We start from the raw sequence: 19,927 nt of genomic DNA, 5'->3' as shown, positions 1-19,927 counted from the left end.
CTAGAATCTTTAATCTTTAAAGAGGTTTGTGAAAACTTACTGTGTTTTTTTTTTTTTAAAGGAGGTATCATCTTCAAATCAAGGAGAGGATAAACAAAAAATTTTTTTTTGTAGTCACACATCTTCAAGGCAGAGCTGTTAAAATTGGATGCATAATAGTATCATAGGAGAACAAGTATTAAACACAGATGTTGTTTCTGAATTGTGCCTCTGTGTGGTTCAGAACACCGCTCAATTTGTAGTCTACAGTTTTATGGTTTATGTGATATTATGTGAGCTAGAGATCTGCAACTATTCTAAACATTAATTTCTGAAATTACATTATGAATTTAAGTAATGGCTTAGCTTTTGAACTATCACTGATTAAAATTGGTCGTTATTTTTAATTACTGGCTAATTTTTACTAATGAAGAAATAGTTAAGGACATCACAAAGCATTAATGCATGAATTTCTAAAAAGACTAAGGATATGCCATTTTGGTAAAATAGCAGTATTTGTGACTTTGCTTATTGAAACCATAGTACTTGGGTTTTGTTTGCTTGTTTTTGTTTTTAAGAGACACTATTTGGGAATGTTGCTTAGTAGGAAATATTTCCAGCTGAAGTATTTAATGGATTTAAAATAGTTTTTTTTGTAGAGCGACATGCAGATACATAAAAATGTACACTAGCCTTTAAATATAAAGAAAACAAATAGTTTTCCTTTTTTCTAAGTTGACTTATGCTTATCCCTTTTCCTAGTTTGACAATACAAAGTTATGTGTACTTCAGATTTTTTGGAAGGTGCTTAAACTTAGTGAAATATGATTTGCTTAATATATACAGTTAGTTCTGATAAGATACTTTATGTACTCCTTTATATAGAAGTAAAATACCTCCCATTTTTTTTTAAATGCTTGAGTATATGAATTTCAGCCAGTTTCTATTGCATAACAAAATCATGACCCTGATTGTTAGCAATTGCAAAATAATGGCTTTTCTATTAACCTTTGAGTTTTAAATACATGATGCACTTCTTTATTTTCATGTTACAAAAGAGCTAGTGGTATTTTATAGTTTAAATTTTTGTTTTGATGGCAATTATAATTTGGTTAAGTAATCCAGCACTTCAAAATAGGTTTGATTTACTTAGGCTATAATTAAATGTCTGGAACACGTAAGAGAAATAAAATTCATTAATTACAAGCAATAATTCCTTCAATGAAAAGACACATTCCACCTTTTAAAAGTTCTAAGTACTATCATACTGTTGGGCATTTGGGAAATATCAGATCTTTGCCCTAAGCACACAGGTTTTCCTTTTTAATCAGACAGTGGAAGAAAACAAACAAATTTCTCTCCATTTTCAGCACCCCATATGTTTCTCAGTGTCTCACATAAACAAAATCTTAAGAAAATATTCTGCAGAAATGTTTGCATGAAATTCTTGCTGTCTTATGGGATCACTTCTGTGAGGTTTTGTGTTGTCTGCTGAGCATATTACACTAGTTTAGGTTTTTTAATCCTGTAAGTAAATCAACTATTTTATTAATTTAATGCTGGAATGAATTACTAATATTTTAGGGTATAGTGTAGACTGGTTACAATTTCAAAAATATATTTTAAATAGATATTTTAAGTCCTATTTTATTTTTAGGTTATTTCTACTTATTACTGTATCTAATATACTTTTTTTTTACTACATAGTTGATGAAGAATTCCATTTTATATTTTGTTTACAGGGGCTGATTTTGAAAGCATGGCTTGATCTCACCTGTGGGAAAGAAACTCACATTAAAAAAGCTGTGAAATATTTTGATGAAGCACTGCAGGAAGGCAATGATGTTTTTGCTCTGCTTGGTAAAGTAAGTTTACTTCATGATTTTAATGCTTCCTAAATGTCATATTAGTCTTGCAGAGTGATTAGAGAGATGCTGAGAAGCATTGTCTATGATAAGTGAGCTTGTCCAAGGAGTAGAAATATAGCTCAGTCGTACTCCTTTTGTTCAGAGGAAAAGAATAGGTTTTGGCAGAAATGAAATTTGAATTGATTTATGACATTATTTAAGGAATATAGAACAGTTATCACACAAATTGATTACTAGCACAGTAAAAATATACTGACACTTCTGTTTCACAGCTCATTTTAAGTAGCAGAGGAGTAGTAGTAGAGGATTTAAGCCCTAAATTGATTTCTACTCAATTTCATTTAAAACTGTGATACTTGATACTTCTGAAGTAGTTTTGTATTTGGAGTACCCTGTAAACTGCTTTACAATTAAAAAATCGTTTATTCTGGCAACAACAACAGTGACCTACCGAGTGTGGGTTTTTAGATGGTACCTATCTCAGCGCTTAAAAAAATGTTTAATCTGTGGGTTGTGTTCAATATCCTAAAATTGTGAGATGCTTTATACAAAGTTACTTGAAACCTAGTAGGACAATTTTTCTTTTCAGCTACATCTCTCTGTCTTTTTCTTGCTTGTAACTGACTAGTAACTTGTAAATGCTGAACTACAATTACCTTTGTTATAGAGTGCTTACCACGCACCAGGTTTTACGTGTCATCTTTTGCTATTTGATTGTTACAGTATCTCTAGTTGTGGTTGATGCTGAAGTAAAACTATTACTTAAAGATTTTTCGCTCACTGGCCCTTTATCCTGGTTTCTGTATGAAGGACCTTCTGAATCTTCTCACCTATGTGAGTGTACAGGCTTTTGATGTGACTTCTCTTCCTTCCATTAGGCACAGTATTTTGAGGTCCGACAGAATTATTCAGGAGCTCTGGAAACTGTGAACCAGATAATTGCAAACTTTCCAAACTTCATTCCTGCTTTCATAAAGAAAATGAAGCTACAACTAGCCTTGCAAGACTGGGAGCAGGCAGTTGAAACGGCACATAGGTTGAGTATGAAGTCGCACACCACTAATTGTGTTCTTGCCATTGTTACACCGTAAGAACACTGAAACAAAAGTAGATGGATTTCCATTCATTTTTAATGAATTTGAATTAGTTAAATAATTTAAAAAATAATTATAAATTTAAAATAAATTAAATTTTATTAGAACCCAGCCGTGCAATTCTGTGAGGATACTACATCAATACATGAATCCATATTTTTGGATGGAAGAGGACCTTTTTTGAGATGGGCATGAAGTAACAAAGCTGTGCTTTCAATTGAGAGCTGTGACTCTGCAATAGAAATTATTTTATTCGCTTTTTGGGATAGAATAGATGATTGAACAAAGGTTTTGTTCTGGTTTCTTTGCATTCACCTTTTGTTTGGCTTTAGACTATTGCAGAAAGATGCCCTCAATTTAGAAGCCATAAGAATGGAGGCCCTGCATTATCTGTGCAGGGAAGGAAATATATCTGAGGTGAGTCTTTCTAGTAGCAGACTGTTGAGCATAACACAGCCTTCGTAAGTACTAGATCCCACATGCAGTATCTTCTTTATGGCTTCGTCTGGTATATGCTTCGTCTGGTCCTGTGCTACACTACTTATCTGCAGGAAGAGGTATATTCACCTATTCTGACTCAAATGGCTGCTCTAGCTTATTGTTGGGGTGTTTTCTGAATGCCTAGGGAAACATAATTTTTTACCTCCATCTTTCCAGAGAACAGGAATCAAGACAAACAGAAGTCTCCTCTGGACAGTTAATTGAATCATGCTGATTTGAATCATCAAAGCAATCTTTCATTGTTTAAATGCTTTGTTACAAATTCATAAGTTATTGCAAGACTTCCATTAATTTTAAGTATTTTAATAATTGAAATAAGGGAAATAATGAGGTCTTGTAGTGATAAATTTTTTGGAAGGGGGTCATAGTCCCTTAACAAGTCTGCAATGTTAGGTTGTATAACCTGAGCTTTGTTCACCTTATTTTGACAATTACTGTGTTTTGGTTTGTTTTTTTAATCTTTAAGAATTTTCTTTAACTTTTCCTTCTACTCCCAAGATCCTTTTCCGCATAGGGATATATGCATGAATTTTGTACGTATGGTGCTTGTGCCATTTTTCAGGAAATTTTAAAATAAATTATCTAAATTGTCAAGAAAAAACATTAAATATTTTTAAATATCTTTTTCTCATTATGCAAAAATGCTGGTATAATTTCAGTGGAAATTTAGCAAAAAAGTAGTGTTTTCAGTGTTTTGTACATTTTTTCAAGTTCTAGAGGAAAAGGTATTTTAGGTTTTTTAACGCATTTTTAGTTACTGCAAAGAGCTGTTTAGTCATTAGAGTGTTATAATCAAATTTAAGTCTTACTTATGTACAATCATAGGAAGTATGGAGAAACACTAACAATTGCAGACTTCATTCCTGGATGGCTTTATTGAATTGAAACTTGCTGGACATGGTAGGGTGGTAAACAAAAGATTCTGGGGTAAAATGTCAGATGTGACTAAGACCCATATCTAGGAAAAAATTAAAAAACCTGATGAAATTTAAACGTGATTCAGGTGTCTACACCTAAAAAATATTAAAAAACCCCATGTACGTTATTGTAACCCCAGAATTGTCTGTGTTATTAAAAGTCTGAGCGTCTGGAAGTGCTTTGGTTTTGAGCATGTGTGTCTGTATCACACTGAAGCCTGAGCAAGATTCACAGATCGGGGATTCCTCAGTCTATCTTGCTTAATGGGACTCTTCTGTTACACTAGATTGAATTTAAGTCTTTCACTTTTTTTAGAGCATGTATAGAGGACACATGATCTACTTTACTGTCACTTTACTATTCCAAAATATTTTTCTAGGAATTCCAAAATAAATCTAACTCCCAGACCTGAAAACTTATGAGTTTAAATTTCAAGTTATTATTGCATAGTAAAATATGTGACTAGTTTTTAGTGAAAATTGTTCAATTGTTCTAATCTGTTCATTCTTTCTATTACTTATGTTACTCCTTTTTCTCCAAGGCTTCAGCAAGACTGGGAGACCTAATTAAAGCTCTGGACAGGTTAGAACCACATAATTCGCAGCTCTTCTGTAAAATGGCTTTAGCTTTCAGTAGAACAGTGAGTATGCTTTTTTTTCTTATGCAGCATACAACTATCTATATATCCTCGTTTTTGTTTTATTTTCTGGTAGACAGATGTTACATGTCTACTAAAATGTAGAAGATTGCAGGCAATTGAAACAGATTACCTTGTGTAGCCTTTGGTAACTATGTTTCTAAAGTTTTACATTTGGTATGAATTACAATATTTACGCTATCTCATTCCGCAAATGTTTTTACTGCTTGCTTGTAAATGAGAAACTGGTTTCCAAGGAAAAGACACTCAAATGTCCACCAACTATATCCTTCATGTAGGAAAATGACAAGGTTAATCACATAACCTTGAAACAGAAGATTTCTTTAATCTTTGTATTTATCAGAATCATTTTAAGCAAGCATTCAAAGCAACTCTCAACTATTCCTTATTGTATAGTATCGTATATTTATGTCTGAATCCAGCACACTTTAATGTCACAATTTTTATGGAATTACTACAGGTTAAATTAGTCTTATATGAGATATTGTTATCTCAACTACTACAGCAATATTCATTGTGTTTTTCTAAGTGAATCTGCAAAATAAGAAAAGCTCAAAGTTTAAAGATTATTCTTACCATTAGTGTGGCCGGAACCAACTCATCCTTCAACATACACAAACCTTAGTTGAAAGAGCATCTGATTTGGCATCTGACAATGCAGAATTTGCTACTGAACTTGGCTACCAAATGATTTTACAAGGGAAAGTGAAAGAAGCTTTAAAATGGTACAAGACTGCTATGACACTTGATGAGACAAGTGTTTCTGCACTAACTGGTAAGGTCTTACACTTTATTTTGGTTTTTACTGGTCTTAAGACACAGACGATGCTTTTTTGATCAAGTTTTTCTACAACTGCTACTAGGAAAATCTAAAACTATTAGAACAGGAGCATTGGGCAGTACTTCCTGATTCATGTTATGCTGTCTTCCTTGCAGCAACAGTTTCTCCTCACTGGATATGTCTTTTGGTCTTTCTTTTCAAAAGTGAAACTTTTCTCTTTTAAATTAGAACTCTCAAACTAATGGTAAGGACAGAGATGTGGCTGTATTTTTTCATTTTATTTTATTTCTGCAGTGCTTAAGAACTAGAGAACTCTTAGGCACTACAGAAATAAAAAAATTCAATGGCAGTTGATAGAACAAACTGTCCATGGCTACATATGTGTCTAAATTGGATTTAAAAACATAAATCAGGTCAAAATATTTGATACTTTTGATGTACATGTATGTTCTTTGGAAAAAAAATAAAATACTTTATCAAAAGTCCAATTGCTGTCAAGAAAATGGAGAGTAAATATGGCATACTTGCATCACTGATTTTCCCCTGCATTTTTTCTACTTGACTATGCCATTGCCTTCTAATCTGAAACTTCAAACAGTACAAAAAATTTAGAGGGTAGGAGTGGTTTGGGGGGGCGGGGGGGGGGCTGGTGGTTGGCTTTTGTCTTGTTTAATTTCATTTTGCTTCTTGTACTTGTTCTGAATTTAGAAGCCAAACTTTAAGGTGTTTCTACTTAGTGTAGAACCAGTTGAAGATTTACTGTTTTAAACTTTGTAATATAAGGGATGAGATCTTTCATGAAACTGCTTTATAGCATTGCATATATTAATGTATCAATTGTGCATCATCCATCCTAGGTATTTCTAGGTACACAAAATCTGCATTACCATAAGTCTTAATCTATTCTTTCTTCTCGTATCACCACTTTATGAAGAGGTTGACGAAAGAAAAAGTTAATTCTGGAAAACAAAGCATGTGCTTGACTAGAAAGATGAATCTGCAATAAAATGTTTGAATATGTTACAGGAATTATCCGTTGTCAGCTAATACAAGGGCAATTAGAAGATGCAGAGCAGCAGTTAGAGTTTCTTAATGAAATTCAGCAGTCCATTGGGAAATCTGGGGTAGGAGACATCTTCCTTCATTAAAATACTTTGATTACAACCTGAATTGTGGTCTACTAGCTACTTCATGTTCTGTATTTCAGTCGCTTGAGCAGAGCATACTTAATGAAGCACCATTGAATCTAAATTTCAGTTAATGTGTTGCCTAACTTTGCAACACAAGGCTGTTTGCTCGCAGAGCAAAACCGTCATTGCCTTCCTGCAGTGCTTTACCTCTGAAGATAAGTTTATAATGTCAGGAATGCAGGGATATTAATTATTTTCAGGATTTTGTGCTCAAATTTAGAGCTTCTTGCACAAATTAAAGGAATGCATTGATATAATAATCATCAGTGTCATTTACAGTGAACATACTAGATGTCTTGCAGTATCCCTAAATATAAAGAAGAAATGGCTAACGTTAATAATTATGTAGTATTGTATGTGTAATAGATGAATGTATCTGGAATATGGAAAATGTTTTATTTCTTTTTTCTTCTGTAGGAATTATCTTTCTTGCGTGCAGTCCTAGCTATGAAAAAACATAAGAGTCAAGAAGAAGTTATGGCCTTATTGAATGATGTTCTGGATACTCACTTTTCATCTTTGCATGGTTTTCCTCTTGGTGTGGAATATTTTGAAAAACTAAACCCTGATTTCTTGCTAGAAATCATTAGGGAATATCTTAATATTTGCCCAGCACAGGTAAGCAGCTGTAGATCATGTCTGTCTGAAAATGGTAATTATCCTTGGATTTCATTTTGAGATCAGTTAATCCTGAAGCAAAAATTTAGAAAATTTTTCCTCTTAATGTGAATTTATTTGAAGTAAAAGTGTGTTTTAAGATATTATACCACTATTGAATCAAAATAACTATGAAAATACATCTTTTGTGAAGTGAGCAAGTTGCAGTAATGACACCTGAGGAAACTTGGAATATTTGCTTAATGCACTGTGTGTGTATTTGTACTTTTTTAGTATCTGTCTTGATCAGGAAACTGTAACAATACAGTGAATAGAGCTATCTCAATATGAAGCTAGGATGTTCACAGTGACAATCCTATTCTTGAAATATTTTTGTCAGCTCAGAATATCTTTTCAGTATCCGTATGTTCTTTCTTCGTTTCAGTTTCTTTTTCTGTGTTGGTAAAAATCAGTGGAATATTACTCTTTTATATTATTATTACTAATTCCAAAGAAAAATCTCACTTACATGGCTAATTCTCTGTAACTGAATTTGTTTGTGCTGGTTTTGGCAACAAAGGCATGTAGAACTTAATAAATTGAATGGGGACCTGACATCTCTAAAGCAGAAGGAACACATTTAAAGTTTCTTTAAAAAGTGTCTTCCTTAAATAGATTATTCATCTGAAATAGCTGGTAGCCAACTTTTACTACCCTGTCATTAGCAGATTTCTAGTCTAATTATAGACCCTTCCCATAAGTATTTGTTTATGTACAGTTTTAAAATCTAACAGGCAAAGAAGTAGCTTTCTATTGTTATGATCCATTCTACCATGTATCATGAAATGGTAATGTTTGAAAGTCTAAAACATTAGCAGAAATGACACTTTCATGTCACAGATGGAGATAAATAAGTGTCATTCTATGAGGCAGTGTCTTGTCTGAAGATTTCCCTGGGGTATATTCTAGAAGTGCTTAATTGTGATGATGGTTTTTAATTTGGAATGAAAACTGTCTTTCCTGAACTGTTGTCCGTAAAAAGATTTGTAAAAGAAAAGATGGGCTTTTCTGGAAATTTAATTATCTCTTTATTGCAAGGAGGGGTTTGTGGTATTAGAAAGTGAGGGATTTAGCCAGGTGGTGGAAGCTTCCAGTTTGATAGTGGAGGATTGCTGCTTCCCCAGGGCCTGGGTCCTGTGGAAATGTTAGCTGTGAACAGAAGGATCTTCAGGTTGCCATTTCCTTTTTTTTAATAAGAGTTAGCAACTAGCTAAAGTAATAGAGGAAAAAGAACAATATTTCTGATAATGAGCAACTAAAATATTGTACGTTGTACTAGCAGTTTACACGAAAGTAGCTTTATCTCAGCTGCTATTTTCAGTTTGTTGCTAGAAGTTTGGATATGTTCTGTGGCGTGGAATGAGGGTAGGAAGGACAGGACCAGAACCTTTCCTTCTCATCCTTCTGGTCATTTATTCCAACTTCAGCTCCCTTGAAATTTAGTTTGTTTTACCATTGTGTTGGATAAATTGGCATGGTAATGTCACCAAACATTATATTCGAGTATGTCGCCAAATGTGTGTGGACTGACTCTTCAGCTTATGTCAGGTCTGAAGTGTTTTATCATCCTTGAAGTCCCTGAGGCTGTTGTTGTGTTCCTGCTGATATCAAGAAGTTGCCCCCTTAAATTTAAAACATGCTTTTATATTTCTTCACAATGACAGCTTTTAGCTTTTTGGGCTGAAGAAAATAACAGTGCTTTGCTATTCCTCATTTGAGTTTAAAGTGAAGCTCAGACTTGAAATCTAAGTCACAAACCTGCCAAATGAAGTGGTGTTTTTTGGTTTTTTTTTGTTTTGGTTTGGTTTTTTTGTTGTTAGTTTTTTTTGTTTTGTTACTCCTAGCCTGCAAGTCCTGGGCAGTCTCCTTCACCACTTCTCAAGCACTGTGCTTCTGTTCTCGAAACTGTGGTAAAAACTGTGCCTGGTCTTCAACAAGCTGTCTTTTTAATTGCAAAAGTGAAATACTTGTCAGGTAATAGTTATATGAATGGTTAGCTATCCACCTCTTTAGTTTCTTTAACATAAAAAAAATAATTTCATACTTTTAAATCATAATGAATATTTTCCTTTCACTGCAGAACACTGCATTACAGCTAAGTGAAGAACATTTGCGCTGCCTTTTTCTGTAATTTCTATGAGCGTATCTTAATTGTACAGACACGTAAATATGGTATTTTTTAATCTTATATTGAGTGTTTTACAGATGGAACAGTGGGAAACTATCTTACCTTTGACCTGGTTGGGTTGATGGTTGGACTTGATGATCTTACAGGTCTTTTCCAACCTTAATGATTCTGCGGTTTTGATTTCATTTCATAGCCACATAATACTTTGTATATGAGTTTATTCACTAAATGCTCATGTTTACTTAAAAAAACCCAAATTATAAAATTGGTGAATAATTAATCAATGCTCTGTATTTAACTTCTGTATTTCCTATCAACTACTATTTCACTTTCCCTTTTTTAACTTCCTAGGGGATATTGAAGCAGCCCATAGTAATCTACATTACTGTCTTGAAAGGAATCCTTCTTACGCAGATGCACACTTACTGATGGCCCAGGTGTATTTGGCTCAAAACAATACTAAACTATGTTCTCAATCCTTGGAACTTTGTCTGAGCTACAATTTTGAGGTGAGTTAGACAAAAGAATGAAACCATTTTATTCAGTCAGTCATCTGAGTTGTACATTTTCGTATATAGTAGTTTTTAAACTGAACTTTTTATGACTCTTCCCCTACAAGTTAAATGTTTATATGAACATAGTATCTGAATATGTATCAAAGAAATGACCGTAAGGACAAAACTAATACCTTATTACAAAATACTGAAATTGTTTTGAAATACAAAAGAAAGAAATGGTAGCTTCTTCTCAAATGGTTACATAAATATTAAAAACACGTTATATAAAAGGAATTTGCAATTCCAGACTAACCTTGCAAGAGTCTTTAAAAGCCAACGTAGAAAGACTTGAATAGTGATCCAGTATTGTTTCTGGACTTCTTGCACAGATGTACAATTGCTGATGAAGATATGCGCAGGTGCATGAGGGGATCAGAAGGGGTCTGTAGTTACCTCTTGACAATTCATGCTGCTGCTTTAAGGACTCTTAAGTGTTGAGTACCATATGCTGTGTTCTCTTCCATTAATGTCACATCTTTGTCCATCTTTTCTGTCCCTTCAGGAGCAAATTCGGTAAATTAAGCCCTGTATTAGAAAACTCACTGTTTTGCAGTGGTTCTCACCAGTTTTATTTCTTGGGGCTAATACATTGCAGTATGGGATTTTTTGATTTGTTGACATCAGTGGAACTTATGTATGATTAACACTGAGTAGGGAACACTCTACACCGCACTCATTAGGTCTGAGTTGTGCTAAGTTCTTGACAGAGCTTAGCTGAAAAGTGACAAACTACCATTTCCTTGCAAGCATGCTCCCATCTTTGTTCCTTTCTCGAAGTGATGCAAGAAAGCTGAAGATTAACTACCTAGTTAGGTGACACCGAGGTGCTTGCAACTTTGTACAGAGTTACATTTCCCTTATCAACGTTTCCTTTTCATGGGAAGTATGTTTTAAGAAGGTGGAGAAGTGTCAGGCAGGACTTGTGCCAAATAATGATTGTATACTTCTTTTAATTAATAGCCTAATGAAGTGTGCATACAGCAGTGTGGGAGACACTCAAAATCCCTTAAAATTCAGTCTAGTTTCAAATAATGCTGTAATGAATGTTCTTCTATCCCGAAGTCTTGTCTCATGTAATAGTTTTTCTTTTTAATTAAAAAACTTACTTAATTACTAGTTTGCGTACTCTTTGAAAATTCTAATATTTTCATAAGTAAATTACTGAAATTACTGAAATTGGATATATTTGGAGGAAAGAAGGAACTAAGGTCATTATTTAAAAACAAAAATTAAAAATCTTCTTTCATGGGGTTTGAATACTATGCATAAAGTAAAATTTGGAAACTCCTTACTTATCATATTTTTTTTAGGTGAGAGAACATCCTGTTTATCACTTGATTAAGGCCCAAACCCAGAAGAAGATGGGAGAATTATCAGAAGCTATTAAGACCTTACAGATGGCAAAGAATTTGCCTGGAATGAGAAAACCTACAGCTTCCTCAAAAACTAAAGGAAAAAGAATTGAAATTGATGCAAGTGATCGTGTGTCTGTCTTCCTAGAGTTAGTAGAAGCTCATCGTTTGAATGGAGAACCGGTGAGATGGCCAACTTGTTAAGATGTATACATACCTGAAAACAGTTTCCTCTTTCCATTAACAGAAGTGTCTATCCTCGTTAGTTCAGAATAGAAAACCACCACCTCTTTATCCAAGAGGATTTGCTTGGTAAAATTTCCAAGATGTTAATATCTGACTTGACAGCTTGTACCTTAAATTGTACAGAGAGAGAAAAAGCCCCTTGCCAGGTGCTCAATTTTGAGTCTCCAAACCCCCTTTTAATTTTGAGGAGATACTGTTGATGTTCATTTGCTGGTATGCAGATTCCTGTTTTGCTGTCAGAATGCTATTAGAAATATTTTTGGATTGTCTCCTTATCTTTGTGTAGCAGCATCCTTACTATCGGCTGTATCTTAATAAACAGTAGGACACTACATATGTATAGGAACGTAAGAGAAGCCGTCCAATCGTGTAGTTGGAAGTGACCTCTGGAGGTCATTCTGCTCAAAGCAGGACCTGTTAGAGCAAGGTGCTAAAGGCATTGTCCGGTTGAATTTTGAGCATCTCCTTGTATATATGCAACACAAATACTATTTTCTTTATTAAAACTTTTCGGTAGTTCATATCACATAAACTTTATTTACAAAACCAAGAGGAAAAAAACATTTTAAATGTTTTAGCAAAACAAATAGATACTATGGTTTGGGGGGTTTTGGAGTTTTTTGGTTGGTTTGTGTAATGCCCTCAGGCATTCATTTGCTTATGATGTCTTTTGTATTTCCAGTTGTTGAACAGCCAAAAATATTAATTCTATTGGTTTTATTATTTGCAGCATGAAGCTGCTATAATACTGCAAGACGCCATTAATGAATTTTCTGGAACTCCTGAGGAACTAAGAGTTGTGGTTGCAAATGCAGATCTGGCGATTGCTCAAGGAGATGTTGAACAAGCCTTGACTTTGCTCCGAAATATTACACCTGAACAGCCTTACTTTGTACAAGCTAAAGAAAAAATGGCAGATATTTATCTTCAGTACAGGAAAGATAAGAAGTTATATGCTGGCTGCTATAGGTAAAAGTTTGTGGAGGGTGTGTGTATATTTTCCTAGATGTTTAATGGTAACATGGTGAGCTCATTTTTTTCCCTTTCTACTACAGTAATTCTAAAAATATTTAGTGACATAATGAATTCGTTTGAGTAAGTGTTGTAACATTTAAAACAGCAATTAGAAGTCCTATTTTGGAAAGATATCTCATATTTTTTGTTTTATTTTCAAAAATAAAACTAAAATCTGCAGAGGATAAAATTGTGCCCTATTCATTGTTGTTCAGATACCAGTATTGACACGTTAAATATTGAGCAAGGTTCTGTCTTTTGTTTCCAGAGACCTAGTAGAAAAACTGCCAAGTGCTCATACTTTTGTTCTTCTTGGTGATGCATACATGAATATTCAAGAGGTAGGTGCTTGCTAGAGATGAAAAGAATGATTGAGTCATTTGTTGAGTTTGGCAAGTTGAGACAATGTAGCATGCTGACTCGTATTGATTGCTAGGTGGCAAACAGAAACTGCTTTAGGATGTAAAAAAACCATGATTTCTGGCTATGAATATAACTGTTCTAAGTTCAAAGAAAAAGCTGTTGAAAATGCATTTCTGCTAATAACTGACCGGGTGAAAGTCAAGGAGAGAATTTTATCTAGGAGAACACTGACCCCTAAGACTAACAAAAACCTAAAGTGAGAGCTAAATGAAATTCAGAAGTAAGTTGGAGATGTTTAGAAGAGTTCTGAAGCTTAGAATAATTCTAGTTAACTTAGTTCCCATATCAAAAGTTTTAAATAAAAGCTTTTAATTATTGAATTCCTATATGTATCTTACATCCTTTGCTTTCTTGATGAACTGGAAATGTTATTCAGTATTTGTAGAAGACAATGTAGTCAAATGGACATAAGAATTTGAAGGATACACATTTAAATTAATATTTTGAAAGAATAGTTCGGGTTAGGACATGCAACTAATAGTTTAGATTACTAGTTTGAGGATCTGTGGGTGATTAATGATTGTTTACTTATTAATATTTGTGTGTAGTTTTCTCCTTAATGAAGAATTGTAAAGCAAAAGTGAATTTGTTTAGAACTGCTATAACATGGCTAGAGGAGAGAAATGGATGATCATCAACACAGTAATAAGTTTGCGTAAGTTTGTTAACTAGTGAAAATAGTAGTAGAGAAATTTCAGTGGAAAAAGAATCAGGTTAATTCAAACTCACTTGTTTGCCAAGTTCTCTCCACATTCTGTTTCAGCATGGAAATGTAAATTTACATGGGCTTTACACTTCCTGCAATTTCATAGTGACCATACTCTCGGAAATACTGTAGCTTATGAACCAGTAGTATTGGCAGTCATTCCTGGAGGTGTTACCAGATTTTGTTTTCTTCACACGCTTTTTATCTTAATCCTGGACTTCTGTGTTTATCTCTTACTGTTGAAGCCTGATGAAGCCATAGAAGTCTACGAGCAGGCCTTGAAGAAAAATCCAAAAGATCCAGCTTTGGCAAGTAAAATTGGAAAAGCCCTAATCAAAACGCATAACTATTCAAAGGTATTCTATAAATACTGTAGTAGGCTAATTGAGTATTGTGTCTATTATTGTCAACATGTGGGCTCTGCCTGATATTGTTTTCAGGCTGGGTGGCAGAAGTGTTTCACTTTAAAGCGCTAAACAGACCTTTTATCCTGAAAGTAAGTTTGTTGATTCCCTTCAAAATGTCTGGTTAGTCAGCTCTGTGGCCCTTGTACATGACAGGGAAGAGAAGAAAGTATTTTGGGACAGCCTGAGAAGGAAGCAAGCAGGGCTGTAATGCTGGGGAAATGGTGTATTTGTACCCTTAGTGCTTACATACAGGAATCTTGAACTTGGGTCTTTTATGTTTACATCTCACTGAGCCTTTTAATACAGTGTTCTTAAATAGTCTCCATGTTGCCAAAAAGAGTTAACTGTTTTGTGCTTCCAGTATTCTTCTGCATATGTGCTGCGAAATAAGCTGAGAGTTTCTCTTTTTGTTTTTTGGAGGAAGCCAACATCTTCCCAAGTTGGCATGTACATTCTGTACAAGTGGCTTTGACAGGGATTGATAGACGACTTTAAATTGCAGAGGAACCAGTGCCAACTTCCTAACTTTCAGTATCTGCTCTTTTCTCTAGTCACTTATATTGAAATAACAAATAGTAAATGGGTACAGAAAGTGCCTGGGAGACCAAGTAAACGAAGTGGCTCTGTGCTTTGTTTTAGCAGCACCTCTTCCATAAATGCTTAGCACGATCTTCCTCTGTACTTATGGAAGTTATTTCAAATACCGGTCTCTCTATCTGTCTTGGACCTGGAAGAAGTTAGGAGGAGGGCCACGAAGATGATCGGAGGCTGGAGCACCTCCCTTATGAGGAAGGGCTGAGAGAGTTGGGGTTGTGTTAGCCTGGAGAAGAGAAGGCTCCAGGGAGACCTTATAGGGGCCTTCCAGTACCTGAAGGGGGCCTACAGGAAAGATGACGAGGGACTCTTTATTAGGGAGTGTAGTGATAAGATGAGGGGTAATGGTTTTAAACTGAAAGGTGGTAGATTTAGGTTAGATATTAGGAAGAAATTCTTTACTGTGCAGGTGGTGGGATACTGGAGCAGGTTGCCCAGAGAAGTTGTGGATGCCTCCTCCCTGGAAGTGTTCAAGGCCAGGTTGGATGGGGCTTTGAGCAATCTGGTCTAGTGGAAGGTGACCCCTGCCCATGGCAGAGGGGTTGCAACTCAATGATCTTTAAAGGTCCCTTCCAACCCAAACCATTCTATGATTCTGTGAAATCTGTTTTCTGCCTTGGATTCAGGACAGGACTATTAACTCCCATCATCACTTCTTGTCAGGCTTAATACTGATTGAAGGTTCCAGTCTGAGTTTGTGTTATTACCAGCTTAGATAAGTGATACTGCACAACCTCATTCAAGAAATGTACTAATATGCCAACATCCTACCTGTTTAAAGTTGCATGTTTATTACCATTGTGCCAGGAGGTTGCCTAAGGAGAAAGTGTTTTTTTTTTTAAACTTATGGAATAATAGTTTATTGATCCGGAACATTGGTTTTTTTCTTGAGTAAATATTTGAAATTTTTTTATTGATATGATTGTCAGTTTTTATGTTTAAAAATGCAAAGAGAGAAGACTCCTTTCTATTAGATTATGCTTAGATGGTATTTTTAAACTTCTCATTACTTCTTTTATCTTCTTGTTTTGCAGCTAGACTTTGAGAAAATATTTGTCGTTTGTATACAGTAAAACAGAACTTTATAACTCCAGTCTGACTGGAATTATACAACTTCAGCAGCTAACGAAAACGTAGCTTAATTGGCAGTGATCCTGTCAAAGTTAGAATGTCATAACGTGGTTAGGCTATTTAAATGCATGTTTATCAAAATGTGGGCTCTAGTGATTCTATTTATCTTTAATTGGGCATTAGTTTTTGGAAGCCTCAACTTGCAACTAAATAACAACTTTTTACTACAGTATTTATTAGAAATTACTTGGTTACAAGACAAGTGAAGAAAGTAGAGAAAACTCCAAGTAGCATGTCATTAAATAGTTAAGTAGCAAGGCTGTTGTCTTTTAAGATTTGTCTTTTAAATAATACTCAGTTTTTTGTTTCTTCCTTTTAGGCAATCAGTTACTATGAGGCTGCATTGAGAAGCGGTCAACAGAATTTCCTTTGCTATGATTTGGCTGAGCTTTTAATGAAACTGAAGCAGTATGAAAAGGCAGAAAAAGTACTTCAGAAAGCTTTAGATCATGAGCCTGGTAGGAATGTTATTAATTTACAGCAAAACATACAATTTCTACTGTTGTTTGTGGTTTTTGTGTGATTCTAAGGAATAAACAAGCTCCATATAAACGTAAAACACAGAAAACTAGTAAGGATAAGTTAGAAATGAACTCTAAAATAAATTTCACTTATATTTAAAGGTGCTTTTGCCAAGACTTTTAAACTTGGAACATCTGTGATAGGTGAAGTCAGTAAATACAATAGCAGAGCTCCACACGTGCAAGATTCTTTCTCTTCTGTGCTAACAAATGTTCCGATTCTGAATTGATCAAGTATAGATGAGTCACTCCTGCTGTTAGGGAATGGTTGTTTAGGTGGTAAATGTTACCCAGTATCCTTCAGAGCCAAGAGAATGAACTGGTTGAAGGTGTCTCTTAGGACCCTCCTTTACATGTTAGGAATATGCACTTACAATGCTAAAACTTTTGGATTGTTTTCCTTGTTTTTGTTAAAAGGCAATTAAGAAGTTTCAAGGTGTTTAGTAGGAGCTTTTGAGCTATACCCTTAATTAAAGAAATCTTTTTGTAGTGTTTTAATTATATTTGTTAACTTTTGTGGCTATCTGAATACAGAAGCAATTAGTATTATCAAGTCTTATTACTAGTCCCTTTTGTAAGTTTTTCTTACGTCACTATTTTACTGGTCTTTCACACTGTGCAGGGGAGTGTTGGTTTTCTCTCTTGTTTACTTCTTACTGAAAAAAATGTCTGATTTGACATTATATTCCTGTCTTAGTTAAGCCATTGAGGATCTGGCTAATTTAATACTCATGAGCAAGACAAGATCTTCTACTGTGGAAAGATAAATTAGCAGTAAATACAGTTTGCCCCATGTACTTTAAAATCTTCTTGTCCGTCTTACAATGAAGCAAAAAGTACATAAGCCAATATCTTTTTTTTTATATGTCTTTGATATACACGGATTCTCTACATGAAGAAAAAGTGTATCTCATTGGCTGATTGGGAAAATTATTGAACAGTTTAATATCTTTTTTTAGAAATGCTAAAATATCCTTCGCTTGTGAAACAAAAATGAAATGCAGGAAATGTACTGGTGGGAATGATCTTACATGGTTGGCTACATGGCCTAATCTCTGATTTAGAAGAGCATGTCACAATTACAGCACTTTGAAGACAATTTTCTAATAGAGTATAGCTCAATATACTTACTGTTATTTTTTTAATTTTAATAAACATAAAACATCGATTTTGGTGGCTTTTATGTTTTAATGTGGAACTGTGCTCAAGATAGCACTTTTTCAATAGATTAAAATTAATACAAGCCAGGGAGAACTTGTATTCTTCAAATATTATTTTATGCATATATATTTTAACTGTTATACAAAAGTAGCTTGCTGCTTTTTGAGTAGATACTGACATATTTAGTTAAAATAACTGTTTGTATTCATGTCTGTTCCAGACTCTAGCAGAAGAAAGGTAGTCTGAGGTCTGACTAGAAATTTCATCAAAGAATCTTCTGCTTTTTGGGTGTACAGTAACACTCATTGAATCAGTTTGGACACTTTTCATTGACTTTGAGGAGGATTTAGACAAGAAATGTCAGGAGTGGCTTTATTTCCTGTCCACTTAAATCAAAAGCTTTTAGTCTCATATTTCTGAGAATGCAAATAGACTAGACAGTCAAATTGTTTTATTCATTTTGCATCTTTCAGTGTCTTTGGCCTTAAATCTCACTCTGTAGATCGTAATGTTTATTCTGCCCACTAACAACACACCGAGTCAAATCACAATTATAAATATATGATTGGGCTGTGAACTTTTCATCATGTTTGTTTAATGTAATTATTATAGTTAATGAATTGTCTTCTCTGATGGAAGATGGACGTTACCAGGTGCTTCTGGCAAAAATTTACAGCAAAATGGAGAAGATTGATGAAGCTGTTGTTTCATTACAACAGGTAAAGGGGGAAACAAAAAACCTTATGACAGCTTGCAATGTACTTGCTTTTATCCCTGGTCTCACTTTTATCCCAGATTTTAACCATAGTATTTTTGTGAGTAAGGAAAACGCATACATGGTAGTGATAAAGCACGAGTGACTGGTGTGAAATGTAAAGTGGTTAGAAAGCCTGAGTTTTTTGTGAGCAGTGTTATCTGAATTTTAGATCAGAATGCAGGCCTTTACTGGAAGCTTGCATTCATACTATGCCTTCATTTGTGTGTGGAGCATAGTTTTAGCAGAGCAGGTGAAAACAAAATTGGCTATGGGGACAGCTTGGTTACTTATCTTTAGCTCAGCATTGAACACCACTCATAGAGCAATCTGGAATAGCTTTCAATGGCTACCTGTCATTTTGTTGTACCACTATTTATGCAGTAATAAGATCTGTTCATTCTGGAGTTGAATGTTATCACTCAGACTGAGGCTTGAAAGAACGAAGTTGGAAGCTAGAGATAATTTAATCCATTGAGAAGACGATTTCTCAACACAAAGGTTGAGCAAGAGGTTGGGTCAGTACATTCTCTTTCATTATACCTCCACGTTCTTACAGAAACAGTAAGGCTTGGTAGCATCTTCTGACCAGCAAGAAAAGTAAATTATGTAGATTAGTTAGAAAGATAATTGTACATAAGAGTAAAAATCCTACTGATATTGCTATTTAATCCATTGTTAAATCCTTACTTCTTTTTTCCGTTTAATGTACTCTTTTCTTTCTCAAAGTTGACTTTTTTCCCCATTCTCCTTTACTAAATTTCCCCCAAAGCAGTCTACTTCTCTTACTCTTTTCTTTACTACTTTAGTTCTTTCAGGTTTCTCACTATATCACACTTCAAAAACTTTGTGTTTGTCTCTCTCCCTTTTTCTTTTATTGTTGTTTTTGTTACTGCCCTCAAAACTGTCCTTCCTTGTACTTGTTCTCTTTGAAATGTTTCCCTGTTCCTTCTCCTTTTACTGCCACATTCATTTACACAAAACCACCTGTTTTGATTATTTCAGCAAGACTAACTGCTTGGTCACGTTATTGCCTCTTCTTAAACAGGTTTCTTACCTTGATTTTCAGAGTGATGTTACAAGTTCCCCCCAGATTTTCCTTTGTGTTTTCATTCTCCTTCCCTGCTTGGCAAAATGGTAGGGAGGTGAGAAGAAGCAAAATAGTGTTAAGTGCTTCCTTCTCTTCAACTTGTGAATTTCTAAAAGAGCAAAGCAGCTCTTCTGAGATTTTATTTCAATGTTGAGATAGTTACAAAACTGCTTGAGCAGAAAGAGGGACTCTTATGT

At 34.5% G+C, this 19,927-nt stretch overlaps 1 protein-coding gene across 1 annotated transcript in view; it reads left to right on the top strand.

Moving 5' to 3' along the window:
• The window catches only part of TTC21B (tetratricopeptide repeat domain 21B), a 40,434-nt gene that overhangs the window by 3,657 nt on the left and 16,850 nt on the right, over positions 1 to 19,927 (top strand). The window contains 15 exon segments of the mRNA XM_059820539.1: positions 1,722 to 1,844; positions 2,726 to 2,883; positions 3,274 to 3,358; positions 4,902 to 5,000; positions 5,601 to 5,793; positions 6,826 to 6,923; positions 7,407 to 7,607; positions 9,491 to 9,620; positions 10,126 to 10,283; positions 11,642 to 11,866; positions 12,660 to 12,898; positions 13,212 to 13,284; positions 14,318 to 14,428; positions 16,524 to 16,662; positions 18,499 to 18,605. Of these exon segments, the coding sequence (XP_059676522.1) occupies positions 1,722 to 1,844; positions 2,726 to 2,883; positions 3,274 to 3,358; positions 4,902 to 5,000; positions 5,601 to 5,793; positions 6,826 to 6,923; positions 7,407 to 7,607; positions 9,491 to 9,620; positions 10,126 to 10,283; positions 11,642 to 11,866; positions 12,660 to 12,898; positions 13,212 to 13,284; positions 14,318 to 14,428; positions 16,524 to 16,662; positions 18,499 to 18,605 (2,139 nt within the window).

Source organism: Gavia stellata, chromosome 8 (assembly GCF_030936135.1).
Source record: "Gavia stellata isolate bGavSte3 chromosome 8, bGavSte3.hap2, whole genome shotgun sequence".
Classification (NCBI taxonomy): domain Eukaryota; kingdom Metazoa; phylum Chordata; class Aves; order Gaviiformes; family Gaviidae; genus Gavia; species Gavia stellata.
This window is presented reverse-complemented; position numbering and strand designations above follow the sequence as displayed.